The 15,460-nt window shown below is 31.5% G+C and overlaps 1 protein-coding gene across 1 annotated transcript; it reads right to left on the bottom strand.

Moving 5' to 3' along the window:
- Nucleotides 1-3,813: 3,813 nt before the first annotated feature.
- Nucleotides 3,814-9,555, bottom strand: LOC115880635. Its single transcript, XM_030897913.1, has 2 exons — nt 9,390-9,555; nt 3,814-4,822 (listed from the first exon to the last, which is right to left on the bottom strand). The coding sequence occupies exons 1-2, from the start codon at nt 9,393-9,395 to the stop codon at nt 4,031-4,033; spliced, it is 798 nt and encodes a 265-aa protein (XP_030753773.1). The 5' UTR covers nt 9,396-9,555; the 3' UTR covers nt 3,814-4,030.
- Nucleotides 9,556-15,460: the final 5,905 nt, after the last annotated feature.

Here is a 15,460-nt window from a genome sequence, read left to right as displayed (position 1 = left end):
GCATATTGATAAATTATTTGATCTGGCTTGCCATGTGTTTCCCAAAAATGTATATCACTCTATATTTATTTTCACTATTTACTGCAATATTTAAAAGTTCATTAAAAGATCATTTTTATTAGTAGGCCACGATGGATGGAAGAAAGATTGGGACCAATGCAATGGACCCATACGGTGGTCTCCCTGATCCCAGGATTTTTGAAATATGAAATATATCGTGGCAACTACAACAATTTCGAAGAACTGGAAAATGCTATCAGGCAAGCTCTTAGATATTTGAAAACCCATCCCGTTATAAAAAAGAAAAAAATATACAGGGTGGTCCACCTCATTCGCCGCGGTTGATTATACGAAAACGGAAAGATGTAGAAACAAAATATTTTATGGGTATAAGCGGGGAGGCAATGTGCACAATTTAAAATTATTTTGAAATATACAGGGTGTTTCAGAACTAAGATCCATACCAAAGTTATATTTTTTCTTATGGAACACCCGGTATTTTATTTCATTTTTGGATTCTTGGGCCCAAAAAAAGGCGTTTATTATAAGGGTTAAATATGTTTAAAATCTTTGGTTTTTGAGATATTTAAAGATATTTAAATTTGCATGCTACAATAGAATAGATTATTAACACCCTGTACATTACTTTTCAGAATTAATTATTGTGCTCAGTTTAAAGGTAAAGAAATAAACTTTACTGAAAAATGGCACTGCTTCCTTAAATCTATACAGGGGTATGAAAAATTGCTAATTTAATTAAGGGATTTATTTTACATAAAACCTTCGTTATTTCAAATACAATACCCTGTATTTTTTATGACAAATCGAAGCAGATTCAAATGCTCTTTCAAACTATATTAGGGTTTCCTATACCTATCTAGCTCAGGTTTTGAATAAAGAAAAATTTTTCAATAAAATGGCTACCCAGAGGGCTAGTGTCGTCATGGCAGCTTTTTATTGACAGTTAGTAGCTATTTTCAAAATCGAAATTAGCTTATGGACTTATTTAAATTTATACCAGTTTACTTTTATTTAATTTACCTACAATAGTTTAATAAATAATATTTATTAAATATGTATTTATTATTTTATCAAGAGAAACGAAGAAGTAGTTCTTTGATTTATTTTACGATGACTTGTAGATATATTGATTTTCTAGAATAGAGACAATTACGGCAAAATCATTTTCTTCACTTCCAACGACAGGTTTCTGCCTAACAAGTTTTTTATAAACCACACCACCAGCTCTGTGAAATAGGGCAAGTAGTTTTTCAAAGGAACGCTTATCAGGAAGATTCGTATTTTTAGATACTTTTGAGCATATGTTCTTGAGGCCAAGAAGCAATTTTCCTCACAAAATAAACTCGCTAGAAACATATCCATTCGTTCCGCCAGCAGATGCTGCTTTATTTTTCTTGATAAAATAATGAATACTTATTTATTAAACTATTGTAGGTTAATCTAAGCTAACTGTTTTAAATTATAAATGAAAATGTCCATAAACTAATGTCGACTTTGAAAATAGTTACTAACTGTCACTAGAAAATTGCCATGGCGACAACAGCCATCTTGATTGCAATTTTATTTAAAAATCGCTTTTTATTCAAAATCTGAGCTAGATAGGTATAGGAAACCCTAATATAGTTTGAAAGAGCATTTGAATCTGCTTCGGTTTATTTAAAAAAATACAGAGTGTTGCATTTGAAATAACGAAGTTTTTATATAAAATAAATGCTTAAAATAAATCAGCAATTTTTGACACCCCTGTATAAATTTAAACTGAGCACAATAATTAATTCTAAAAAGTAATGTACAGGGTGTTAATAATCTATTCTATTGTAGCATACAAATTTAAATATCTTTAAATATCTCAAAAACCAAAGATTTTAAACATATTTAACCCTAATAACAAATGCCTTTTTTTGGGCCCAAAAATCCAAAAATGAAATAAAATACCGGGTGTTCCATAAGAAAAAATGTAACTTTGGTATGGATCTTAGTTCTGAAACACTCTGTATATTTCAAAATAATTTTAAATTGTACACATTGTCTCCCCGCATATATCCCTGAAATATTTTGTTTCTACATCTTTCCGTTTTCGTATAATCAACCGAGGCGAATGAGGTGCGCCACCCTGTATATTGAGAGTTTCAGTGGTAACAGTTTATAAGTAAAATATTTCAGTCCCAAATAAAATTTTAAGGTGTCTGTCTAGTTTAGTAAATAAATACCCCCCATTTTGATTTTTTTGTTATACAGGGTGTTTCAAAACAAATGCGAAAAACTTCAGGGGGTGATTCCTTGTTCAAAATTAAGGGTAGTTTGCTTCATAAACGTTGGGTCAAAAGTCAACCATTAGGGAGATATCGCAGTACAAAGATGGCGGAAAAATAATGTTTTTATTTTTTATCTTGAAAACGAAAAGAGATAGACGAAAAGAGATAGACTAATTAAATTTTATGGAAGCATTACTGTTATGAAAACACCCTTTCTGGTAATTTTTTCACTTTTTTAAAATGAGTGGAAGGGGTTGAAATAAACTACCCCTATCATTCTTGTTAACGAAATTTAAAGAAAAATCTTTAAATTAACGAAATTTGAAGATAAAACACATGCAAAAAAATGAATTTGGATAGTTTAGTTTGTTTAGAAACTTTTTTATCTCTTGTATTTTTTTGATAAAACTCACCGATTTGAAATTAAAAAATAAAATGTAAAGCATTACATCTCAGGACAAAAAACATTTTCTGATAAAGAATCTAGTGAGCTGCTGTAATTTTTTTAGGAAAAAATCTAGTCGGCCGCTGTTAATTTTTAGGATGTTTCTAATATTATTTTATTTGACATTACTCTACCGCAATACGTTATTATCTAGATGATTATTATTATCGTTATTTTCTTTCTAAGATTCTTAATCTAAAAATGTGTTTTGTCCTGACATGTAAAGATTTACATTTTATTTTTTAATTTCAAATCGGTGAGTTTTATCAAAAAAACACAAGAGATAAACACAAGTTTCTAAACAAACTAAACTATCCAACTTAATTTTTTTGTATGTGTTTGATAAGATTTTTCTTTAAATTTTGTTAACAAGAATGATAGGGGTAGTTTATTTCAACCCCTTCCACTCATTTTAAAAAAGTGAAAAAATTGCCAGAAAGTGTGTTTTCATAACAGTAATGCTTCCATAAAATTTCATTAGTCTATCTCTTTTCGTTTTCAAGATAAAAAATAAAAACATTAATTTTCCGCCATCTTTGTACCGCGATATCTCCCTAAGGGTTGACTTTTGACCCAACGTTTATAAAGCAAACTCCCCTTTATTTTGAACAAAAAATCACCCCCTGAAGTTTTTCGCATTTGTTTTAAAACACCCTGTATATCACGGCCTACTAATAAAGAAATGATATCTTTTAAATATTGCAGTAAATAATGAAAATAAATATAGACTGATATATATATATATATTTTTGAAAAGCTCGTAAGAAGACGGATCATATGATTTATAAATATACAGGGTGCTCCATTTTAAAAAAAACACAACTTTAGATCATATTTTTAAAAATATATAGTGTTCCAAATTGCAAAATTTTTGAGAAGACCCTGTAGCTAGAAACGAAGAAGGCTATTTTCTTTACGGCATTTTCCGTTTGACAAAAAACTGGTACACGTTCGTGGAAACCGCATCCTACTATCTATACTAATAACGGAGATAGCGTATGATTTCAACTAAAATGGGACACCCTGTAGATCTAGTCATCAAACAATAATAAAAAGATGATATTTTTGGTATAAAATAAAATGAAAAAGTAATGAAAAAGTAAATATTTTATTAATACATGTTAATAAGTCTTTTTTCTCATATTTTGATACATATAAAATGTTATTTATCCAATATTTACGGGACTATAACATTCTGTATTCGCTTCATTATACATTATTGGAAAAAGTAAATATGTTTAATGCAAATAAAATGGAATATTCCAATTGACATAAGAATAAATTAAACATTATTTCTGCTGGGCTGTTATTAACTTACAGCCGGTAGGAATTTTTCCAAAACAAACACACAGTCTATCAATTCCACATCAAAACAGTCTCCGATATTAAACGAAATATTATAGCTACATTTACTATCGACATAGATGCGTTTAGATATAATGTTGATGCATTTCTTTTCACGCTGTCCTTCGCATTTTAATTCTAAATTTATTTTTACCACACCTTCACAGTGCTGTTTGGCAATATTGAACACTTCCAATAACATTCGATTTAGATTTTCCAAGTACAGGCAGTTTACAATAAGAATAACATTAAATCTACGATATAAGAAGATGTTGTTATAGATATTTCGATGGTTTAATGTAAAATCAGCTCGGCCCTTATAATATTCTCTGTGAATATGTTTGAAATGTTGTATAAATTGTGATGCCACTCCCCTAAATTCACATTTAGGGCATTTGGTTTTTGAAACTACACAACTCGCTTCGTGAAACTCAATTTGGTCAATGGTTAGATACTTCGGACATCCCTCGTATCTATTTATACAGGGAAATAATGTTTGAGAGCTCGCATAAGCGTATAAGACAATTGGAATAGTGTATTCGACATCCTGTGTTGCTACTGGGTTTTGTAAAACTACCAGAGGTGTTGGACTATGGTTTTGCAAACGAGTTTTGTGCTGTGTACATCTACCACAGAGCTGTAATCCATTTGAAAGGAGGGTGACAGGTAAGACCGTCAAATAGGAGAAACATTTCTGGCAAATGAGGTTGTCCAGGATTTTGTCTGGTATGATTTTTGAATCTGTTTGGTTCATCTCCTGAAACAACAGTATAAATTATTTCATTACTAACTTAAGTAATAATTTTATCTTAATAATAAGGGCCGGCAAAGGTCAGTCTTGGGTCGAGATTTCCGTATGTAAGAAGAGTACAATGCGTTTATAATGTACTGAACAAAGAGAGAACAGTAAACACCGTGCCAAACGTATGAAATGAATCGAGAAACTGTGCACATTGCTAAGAGACGTGGAAGGCGATATAGCAGATTTGTGGCAGTTGACCAATGAGGTTATAAGGGGCAGTTGACCCATGCAGTTGACCGGTCGACCCAATCAGTACCTCTGTCAGTACTTAAAGTAATAGGGAAAGGTGTACATCATGCGTTCAGCTTCACGATTTAATTACGTCTCGTGATACTTTATTTGTTTATTTACTAACGAGTCGTTGTAATTATCCCTATAGCTTGAACATTTTTAAGTGCAAGCTAGAAACACTTGCATTTTTGGTAAAAAGAATTGGTTTTCGACAGTGGCCGGGCTATTAGAACTCCGAATTGAAAAATCGATATCTCGAAATCTATTAGAAATAATTGATTGTAGTTTTTTCAAAAACTTTCTTAATATTTCTGCTGCATTTTCTTCGTAGACAGTAAGCGAAAATCTTTATCAATAAAAAAATACAGGACTGCTGAAAATTGCTATGCTCTTAAAGTAAATAAATGGGTTGTTTACAATTTTTGAATGGAAAAAAACAACCTTATCGATTTTTTTCTTATGTAAACATATTGTAAAAGATCCTATCTTCAAAATAAAAAAAAGTTTCAATATCTCAAGTGTTTCTTATGTTATGACGTGTTATGTGTTAAAAAGTTGAGTTTTTAAATTATCGCGATAACCCATATAACACACAATATCCGCAGGATATTCATAGAATGTTAGAATGTCCCATTATAAGATCATCTTATAAAGACATCTATAGGATATCCTCCAGACATCCTGAAATCCTGTAGATGTATAAGAATAGAATATCCTATGGATATCTCTGTCGTATATCTAATGTACATCCAGCTGAGATATCCAAACATGCGCATGATAATAAAATATCCTAACAATATCGTCTAGATATTTAGAAAAATAAATAATGTACTACTTTTTATATTACATAAAATGCAATAAACCATACAGATAGATATGTATTACGTCAAGGCAACAAAATATTCTGTTGGTATCTTCTGGATAATCTAGATATTTATGAGCTTGGTCACTCCCAGTAATACAGAGAATTTAAAACGCCCGCGCAAAAAATTTCCCACAATCCATCTCGACAGTTGTTTGTTTTTGCATCGTGAATTATTCAGTTCTTTGATTTAGTGAAATTCGAGGTGAATTCGGTCCTTTCTCCATATTGAATGGGCTTAAAAATGACTGAAACTAACAAAACTGGTTGAGTTTGACCTCGAGCTTGACTTAGTTTTTTCTTATACTCATAGTTCTAGCCTTGTCCTAGCAGAAATTCTCTCCTAACCTCAACTAATGTCGAAAAACGACGAACGACTGAGGGTCTCACAATGAAAAATTTGTGACAAAATTGTAGTTGAAAATTTGTTGAAAAGCGCTTGTTCTTTATCCCTAAACCTATTTTCGTGTTTGATCTATTCGAACAGAAATCCTGTTTTAAATTGTGAGTTTCTGGAATGTGTGGTGTTAGAAATTATACCTGTATCCTGTGTGCTAACTTTGATATAAACTGTTGTTGCTAGACATAAACTGCTAGACTCCATAAAGGGTAGTATAATCTGGTATAATCCCATACGATCGAAAAAAACGGCGTCAGAAGTGGCTTGGAAATGAAGATTGCTGTTATTTTGTATGTAAAATTATATGGGGAATGTAATCGATCGTAATTTTCAAGCCAATTGAACGCCGTTTTTTTTTCGATGGTACAGTATAAATTGAAAGCTCTTAACTCATACAAATAAACTCCTAAATTTTGACGCAAAATTCATTGACATAATATGTAGGTATATTTTAGAGCTGTTAATAAAAATATCCAATAAATAACGTCAAAATGTGGCTAAATAAAACTAAATCGCGAACGTTTTTACTATAAACTAAGGATGAAGTAAGTATTGTCAAATAACAGTCCTCATATAATGTCTTAAAACTATTCTATAATGCTCCCAACATCATCCTTGTATTATCCTATAAATATCCTAAATAATCGTAAAAGGCTTGCCTAGGGATGTCTTGAAGATGACTTTTTTTGTCCCATCTGGATATTCCATAAATATCCTCCTCTGGTTTTTGGATATCCCTAAGATATTTACTATATCCTTGGTGGATATCCTCAAGATATCTTTTTTTTTTTTTGAGGAGAGGAAACATCTTTTAAAGACATCTGTCGGATGTTCATGACAGATAGTGTGGGATTTCCACCCACTAAAAAACCTCATCCTTTTCTTCACTACATGTTGGAACTACCGTCAAGATATCTATAGGATTGTGTTGTGTTATATGGGTACTGACATTTTTTCGTTATAAAAAAATGACACCTTAAAGATATCCTTATAATTCCATTTCAGATGCTCAGAAACATTTCTAATGATTTTATCTAGTTATTTTTTCGAAAAATTTTTTTTTTTAAATAAGCGCTTTGCGATCGTGGTTTTACTTTACTTGATAGGGAAAGGCGTACCGGCAACGCTGCAACAGCACTCCGTCGCATTTCTCTCACTCCGACTTAGTAAGATCCCTATGCGATTTACTTCCACACATGTAAATACCGACCCAAGAGTAACAGTTGCCAGCACGGTATAAATAATATATTGCGTCAACTTTCTGTCGTTATAATGCCAAATTTATATGACATTTCTGGTGAAATTAAATTGGAAAGTCTACAACTGTCAACGTCTGTTATACTTGTTTAACTGTCAACGTTAAAGCCCGCTTGATTATAATTTCTTTTTCGCAGAGTGTAAAAATTTTTATATTTATAAAATTCTACTATGGAAATTAACTAAACTTATAATCTAAGTATATTTTTTGTTTTTTCAAAATATACTTTTCTTTAAAAAATGTATTTAAATCCTCAAGATAAATATAAATTTTTTAAAATTATAGAAGTATTTACCTTTACAATAAAAATAAATGTGCGATTATGTCTACGAAAGAGCCATAATTCCTAGATTTATAGACAATTAATGAAATTTATTGTACATATATATATCTGTATAACTGAATTTATTGTAAAATTTATTTCTCAGTAAATGGGGACACACACACAGGGTAGTATATAGCGGCAAATATTTTAAAGAAGAAATATATTTTACAGAAATCCTTCGATGAGTAAAAAATGGCTGAAAATAAAAAAAAACTGTTGAAATAAATAATATAAAGTCGGGTTACTATATAGGGTGTCCCAGAAATAAGCGCAAATATTTTGAGGGGTGGTAGATCTCGATAAAAGAAACATATTTTCTCTTTATCATTTTTTAAATAAGTCCAAAATAACGGAGTTACTTTACTTTGAAAATTTCCAAAAAAAATATTTTTTGCTAAAATTTTGACAACCACTGGATCTTTTCTGGATTTTCTTCCTTGTAAATTTAATCTACTTCCTATGTTGCCATCTTTTCAAGAAATTATGTTTTTTAAATAAAAACTAAAAAAAATTTAAAAATTTTTTCAAAAAATTCCGAATTTTCAAAATTTTTTTTTCGCGAAAAAAACCTCATAGGCGTGTTTCTAGTGTTGAACTATACTAGCAGTTAAAATGTTTGCACTTATTTCCGGGACACTCTGTATAATAGTACAGGATCCGGCTGCAGGCTCATCATATTTTTAATCAAAATATAATTTTTAACGTATACCGGGTGTGTCTCAAAAGTGGCTCACCCCCTATAACTTTTTTATTTTTTCAGATAAAAAACGAGATTTGGTATGTCAGTATATGATGAACGTATTCAATTCTTTTTGACCACTTCCTGTTTCACCGGAAATGACTACAACTTTTGATTTTTTAAATGACACTTTCGTTATTTTTTTACTTTATTCGATAGGAAATGTCACTCTGAATAGATTGACATATCATATGTCAACTTTTGACATTTTCGCTTAAAACAAAATTATATTTTAAATTTCAATCTAGAGTGCCATGGCTATGCCAAAAACCCTTATAACAAATGCCTTTTTTTGGGCCTAAGAATCCAAAAATGAAATAAAATACCGTGTGTTTCATAAGAAAAATTATAACTTTGGTATGGATCTTAGTTCTGAAACACCCAGTATATTTGAAAATAATTTTAAATTGTGTACATTACCTCCCCACATATACCCATAAAATATTTCGTTTCTACATCTTTCCGTTTTCGTATAATCAACTGAGGCGAATGAGGTGCGCCACCCTGTATATGAATAGAGGAATACACTTTTAATAGGGTGTCAATCAAAAAGTTGCCGGAAATAGGGGTTGCCACGGTTCCGGCAACAATTCGTCGGCCATTAAAAATAACCGAGTAATTAGGAAATAACTTCAAAAATGAACTGATTTGAACTTTACTGATTTTGCAGGTTAAAATTTAAACTTTCATTAATTAAAAACACTTACAAACATTTCTATTTTCACAGCAAGTATCTAGAAGAGATGAAGAATTCAAAGCTATCGGCAACAAACTAACAAAATCTAAATGTAATTGTTTGGGTACGATTGATATGATCACGAGCCGCTTACAATCGAGGATCTTCTGATTTTAACCGGTGCAAGTCTGTTCACGGACGACCAATATCATCTGGACGAACTTGAGAGATAAACAGTAATAATTAAGAAATAATAATAATATGCCGATGACCCGACAGTACAGTATTAAAAAATCTCGATAAAAATCTCATATGAAACAAAAATTATTATTTTTATTCGTTTTTTGAATATTCTCTAAAATCGTTCTCGAGATATTCTTTTAAAAGTCCACACTGTTAACAGAGCTGCAACAAGTCAGTTTTAAAAAGACTTAAGTCGTAAGTCATTTCTAAAATTAAAATGATTTAAGTCAAATTCAACATAAAGTTGAAATGACTTTAAAAGTCTTAAGTCTTTGACTTAAATAATTTTATTTCAAGTAAAATCATTTTTGTAAAGACTGAAACCCATATAATGTTTTTTTTTACTTAAATTATGATGATCTACAATAGTTCAGTCATTGGGGATTTTTGCTTAGAAAAAAGTCCGGAAGTTTTGCAACTTTGCAGGTTTATAGGTTTTGGGGTCCCTAACTAAAATCCATAAAATGCACATTCCCAGACTTGCCGCCGGCGCCGCCATCTTGCCAAGCTGGCGCCCAAAATCGGTATTTTGTAAATATCTCGAAAACTATGCATTTTTCGCAAAAATTTGAAGGGAGTAAAATTAAAGAGAATAAAATTTCCTATAAAAAAGATTCTATGAAAATTTTCGCTGAAGTCAACCGTTTAGGCACAAAATCCCTGGAAATTTTACAATTTGCGTAAAATATGATATATTATGTATAGTCGATTTTCCGAAATCAAATGTCGATTAGGGTTCACTAAAACTAGTTTTAGATTAGTTTCTTTAATTTTGTCATGACAGTGGCGTATCATTAATTCGCTCATTAATTTATGAATAATTAATTTTAATTATTGAAAATGTGTACTTGTTTCCACACCCCCCAAGTGATAAAGTCATGGGGCGTTTATTTTAACGTGGTCTCCCCGGAGGCCTATTCTACTAGGCAAATTAAAAACTCTAACTTATCTGCACAAGCCCGACGGACCTGGCTCTTTGATGTAAAGTCGATCGTGTCTGCTGTGCTGGGCTCATCAGGGTGGTCTCTCAATTCGTCCAACTCTTCATCTTCAGCCGCCAGAGGGATAACTACAGGCAAGTCCAACTCCTCTTCACCGGATTCGTCAAGTGACACTTCAGTGACGTTGTCACAGGATTTTCCATTGCAGTATGCACAAATCATTGATCATTTTAATCCTGCTTTTCTGCATCCGCACGCTTTACCAGAGTTGTTGGTTTTGCATTTACAGGATAAAAATGCCAATAGGGATTTTGGAGCTGGATCTGTCAACGTTGTGACTGGATTAATGCCTGTTTTTGTTTTCTTCCAACCCCATTCTTCGGCATCTTTGGTACAACCAGACCAATGCTGAACCTGGTGGTAAGTTCGCAATGAATGCTGTCCAAAACAACAATTAATTATTCATAAATTAATTATTATATTAAACGAATTAATGATATGCCACTGTTTTATGACAAAATTGAAGAAACTAAACTAAAACTAGTTTTAGTGAACCCTAATCCACATTTGATTTCGGAAAATCGACTATACATAATATACTTTAAGCAAAATTGTAATATTTCCAGGGATTTTGTGCCTAAACGGTTGACTTTTGCGAAAATTTCCATAGAACATTTTTTATAGGAAATTTTATTCTTTAATTTTTCTCTCTTCAAGTTTTTACGAAAAACGCAGTTTTCGAGATATTTACAAAATACCGATTTTGGGCGCCATCTTGGCAAGATGGCGGCGCCGGCGGCAAGTCTGGAGATGTGTATTTTATGGATTTAGTTAGGGACCCCAAAACCTATAAACCTGGAAAGTTTCAAAACTTCCGGACTTTTTTCCAAGCAGGCCCCTTTTTTGATCCCCAATGACTGAACTATAAGTCTTCTTCTTCTTCTTTTAGAAGGCGTATCGCCTGTTTAGTTCCGGTTTCCTCCTCGTCTAAACAACTCTTGCGAGGTTGACTGCCAACTGTCTTGCCAACGTTTAGGTGGTCGTTCAGTAGGTCTTCTGCCATGGGGTACGTTGTTGCGAATTATTATGGCCATTCTGTCGGGGCCCGTTCTATTGACATGCTGGTTCCATTCTCTTCTTCTCTGCCTTATCCATCTGACAACGTCGTTTGTTTGGCACTTTTCTCTTATGTCTACATTTCTCTGTCTGTCCCTCAATGTGTATCCAGTTATCATTCTTAAGGTCTTCATTTCAGTAGTTCGTAGGATTCTCTTTGTTACTGATGTTTCAGCTCTGGTTTTTGCACCATATGTCATCACTGGTCGTATGCAGCTTTTGTATATTCTTGACTTACATTCTGTACTCAAATGTTTTTTTTTTTTGAACTATAAGTAAAGGTAGCAATTGGAGACATTCAGTCCAATATCGCCAGGTTGTCACATGACTACCAATGTCTTTAAAAATGTTTGGTGGCATAAACCGCCTGTTGATATCTTTATTGTGAATGCAAATACAGGATCTTTTTTTAATTATATTTCACGGAATAACATAGTTCTGTAAAACAATCTCAATCAGTGGCATAATCAGATTTTTTCCATTCTCTCTATTTTTGTAAAAAATAAAAAATATAATTTTATATTTCACACACGCAGTATTATTTCATATGACACTTTTAACGGTAAAATACGACAGAAAAATTATTGATTGGCCTTGATAAAAATTTACTGTGGAAAATGCCATATTAAATATAAAATTGCAAATATCTGCGAAACCGTTAAAAATTTTGAAATACTCTAAATACAAAAATTGTTCATTTTTAATTCTCCATCTATTGAAAAAATTATATACAAGGTGTTTATAACCATACAAGTTGTTTATACCATATAACGTTTTTTACCATAAAAAAAAATCAAAAGAAAATTATCTTATATATTAGAAAGTTTGGCGTTGAATTTTGAACATCCTGTATGATTTACTATTACCCTATTTATAGGAAAGTAAGTACAGACCATCGAAAGTAAACACCAAATATAGTTTAGACTTCAGGACAGACCTAGTTTTTCTAATAATTTTTTTAAGAAAGGCTGAAAAGTATATATTTTTTATTTATTTATTAATATCTCTGGAAGTATCGAAATATGTTTACTCATATCTTAGGATTATATAAAGTGTAAAGTAATATGAAAGGAAGCAAAAAATGCAATAATATACAGGATGTTCTATATAAAAAAATCATCCCGATCCACTCACACTTTTTTGAGCCACTCTATAGAAATGAAAATATTTTCCTGAAATACATTCTAGTACATACTTTTAATTTAAATACGGATCTGTACGGATTTCTTCGGATGTGGAAAGAAACAATCTGGATTGCTGTAATACATTATTGTAGATCGGTTATAGTTAAGTAATTATTTAAATAAATAACTTAAGATAAGCAGCGGTCATTGGTCATGAACTGAATTAATCATTTGCAATTCTGGCATATGTTGCTTGGGAACCAGATATGTATGTTTCATGTTTTTGGCTTTATGCAAAATGTTAGGTAGGTACTTTAATTATGGAAACAAGATTATAACTGTGTGTAATTAATTGCTTGTAAGATAAGGGATACTTGCCAACATACAGGGTGTCTCAGGCCGAGCGTGCATTAGAAATTTCTAGAGAACTACAATATCTAGCTCGGAGATTTTATGCAGATCATAGTTTCACAACGAGATATATCAATTAAAAATATTTTAAATATGCCGGCACTTCCGGAAGTACCGGAAGTTGACAGCAACTTTCTTATTTTAAATGGGTGTCCCCATTTTTTATTACATACTTAAATTCTCTGTAAAATTTTATGAATTTTGATATTAAACACATTTTGATATATCTAACATCGACCGTTTTTGAGAAAAAAAGAAATATTTGAAAAATAAAATTTTTGAACGAAAAAAACTGCATGTCAAAAATATGTATATAGCCTAAACGTCAAATTTAGTGATTACCACAGTCTTTGTGACCTAAAGAGAAAACATGTGGCTATCTGTTTCAAAAATTAAATTGTTCTAATGTCATATAATAATGGCCGCAGCTGTCTTAGAATTGAGCGATTAAAAAATTATCATAAATCATTTTTTTCAAATGGGAACCCACTTTTTTTATTTCATTAGTGAAAAGGCTTTTAAATTCGTTACTTTTTGACTATACATGTTCCTATACCTAAAATAAATCTTTTTTAAGTTATTAAAGATTTAGTTTTACAGCATATATTTTTCTTGATTTTAACCAGTAGCCTATGACTTTTAACCATTAAGCTACATTCTAAATCAATTCGCTGGCCGAGTCGTACTTTGGCACGCAAGCTTATCTTATGTACTTCAGTGTACTCATTCACAACAAAATTCGACGCCAGAGTGCAAGTTGAAGTTGGATTGAAAGCTTGCAAGCTGCAAACTTCCACTTCAGCACGGAATTTTCGTTTGACAATTATGACAAATTTGACATTTAAATTTTAATAATTATTTTGTTTGTGTCGTTGTTACAAGCCATTTTCCATTGAAAAGTAAATAATTATTAAAAGAAAAATGAGCGAAGGACGCTATTCTTATTTTATTAGGACTTGTGGCTTTGCTGTTAAAAAAAAACGGCAATTATTGTTGCAGCTCAATAATTACCTTGACCGAAAACCAAGGGGTTTACCAAAACCCAAAAAATGGGGTGTCCGACTCATATTAATGGCGAGAAAAAGTTTTGGGTGCTTAAGACACATTTTAGAAAAAAATCATCATAAAATGACGTTTTTGTTTCCATTTTTCTAAACTTAAAAACTTGGAAAACTTAATTAACAATTGTCCTGGATTTTGACTCTTCCAAAATCAAAACCAACAACTAACCTAAAAAATGTCAGGAGAACGTTTAAACACGCATGCGCAAAATTCGAATTAAAATTTGTTGTGAATGGTTAATTTCGTGCCGACTTTAACGTCGAAGTGCCACTCGGCCAGCGAATTGATTTCGAATGTAGCTTTAGCCCGAGACTAACTAACTGTAGCCTTGACTAAACGTCAAGTGATGTAAAACAATAGATTTGGTCATGTCATATTGTGACGCTTTGTTCAAAAAGTAGCATCATTTCCGAGCTAAATTTGCGCTGTTTTTTTTTCGATCAGACGGAATATTATTAATAATATATAATATCAACTATTAGGTATCACTAAAGACCGAAAATACGAGATATATTTTTTAATACACTTTTTAAACTCTTAAGGGGGGCAGGCAGTATTTATAATATAGGAAATACAAATAATTTGTTTTCTGATAGATGGAAAGAAATTGTCTGACCGTTTGACACTTAATATCAAAAGTAGCTAGATAAGATCAACAAAAATATACGTTTTCAAATTAAATCTTAAATAACCTAAAAACGATTTATTTTAGGTATAGGAACATGTATAGCTAAAAAGTAACGAATTGAAAAACCTTTTTATTAGTGAAATAAAAAAAGTGGGTTTAAATTTGAAAAAAATGATTTATGATAATTTTTTAATCGCTCAATTCCATGACGCCAATTCCATGAGCGCCATTATTATATGACATTTAAACAATTTAATTTTTGAAATAGATAGCCACATGTGTTCTCTTTATGTCACAGTGGCTGTGGTAATCACTAAATTTGACTTTTAGACTATACAAATTTTTTTGACAGGTAGTTTTTTTCGTCCAAAAATTTTAAATATTTTTTTCTCAAGAACGGTTAATGTTAGGTATAGAGTCTTTTACATCAATATTCATAGAATTTTACAGAGAATTTAAGTATATAATAAAAAATAGGGGCACCCATTTAAAATAAGAAAGTTGCTGTCAACGTCCGGTATTTCCGGAAGTGCCGCAATATTGAAAATATTTTTAGTCGGTAGATCTCGTTGTGAAA

The sequence above is a fragment of the Sitophilus oryzae genome, unplaced genomic scaffold (genome assembly GCF_002938485.1).
Source record: "Sitophilus oryzae breed Bouriz unplaced genomic scaffold, Soryzae_2.0 scaffold_1639_pilon_pilon, whole genome shotgun sequence".
Classification (NCBI taxonomy): domain Eukaryota; kingdom Metazoa; phylum Arthropoda; class Insecta; order Coleoptera; family Curculionidae; genus Sitophilus; species Sitophilus oryzae.
This window is presented reverse-complemented; position numbering and strand designations above follow the sequence as displayed.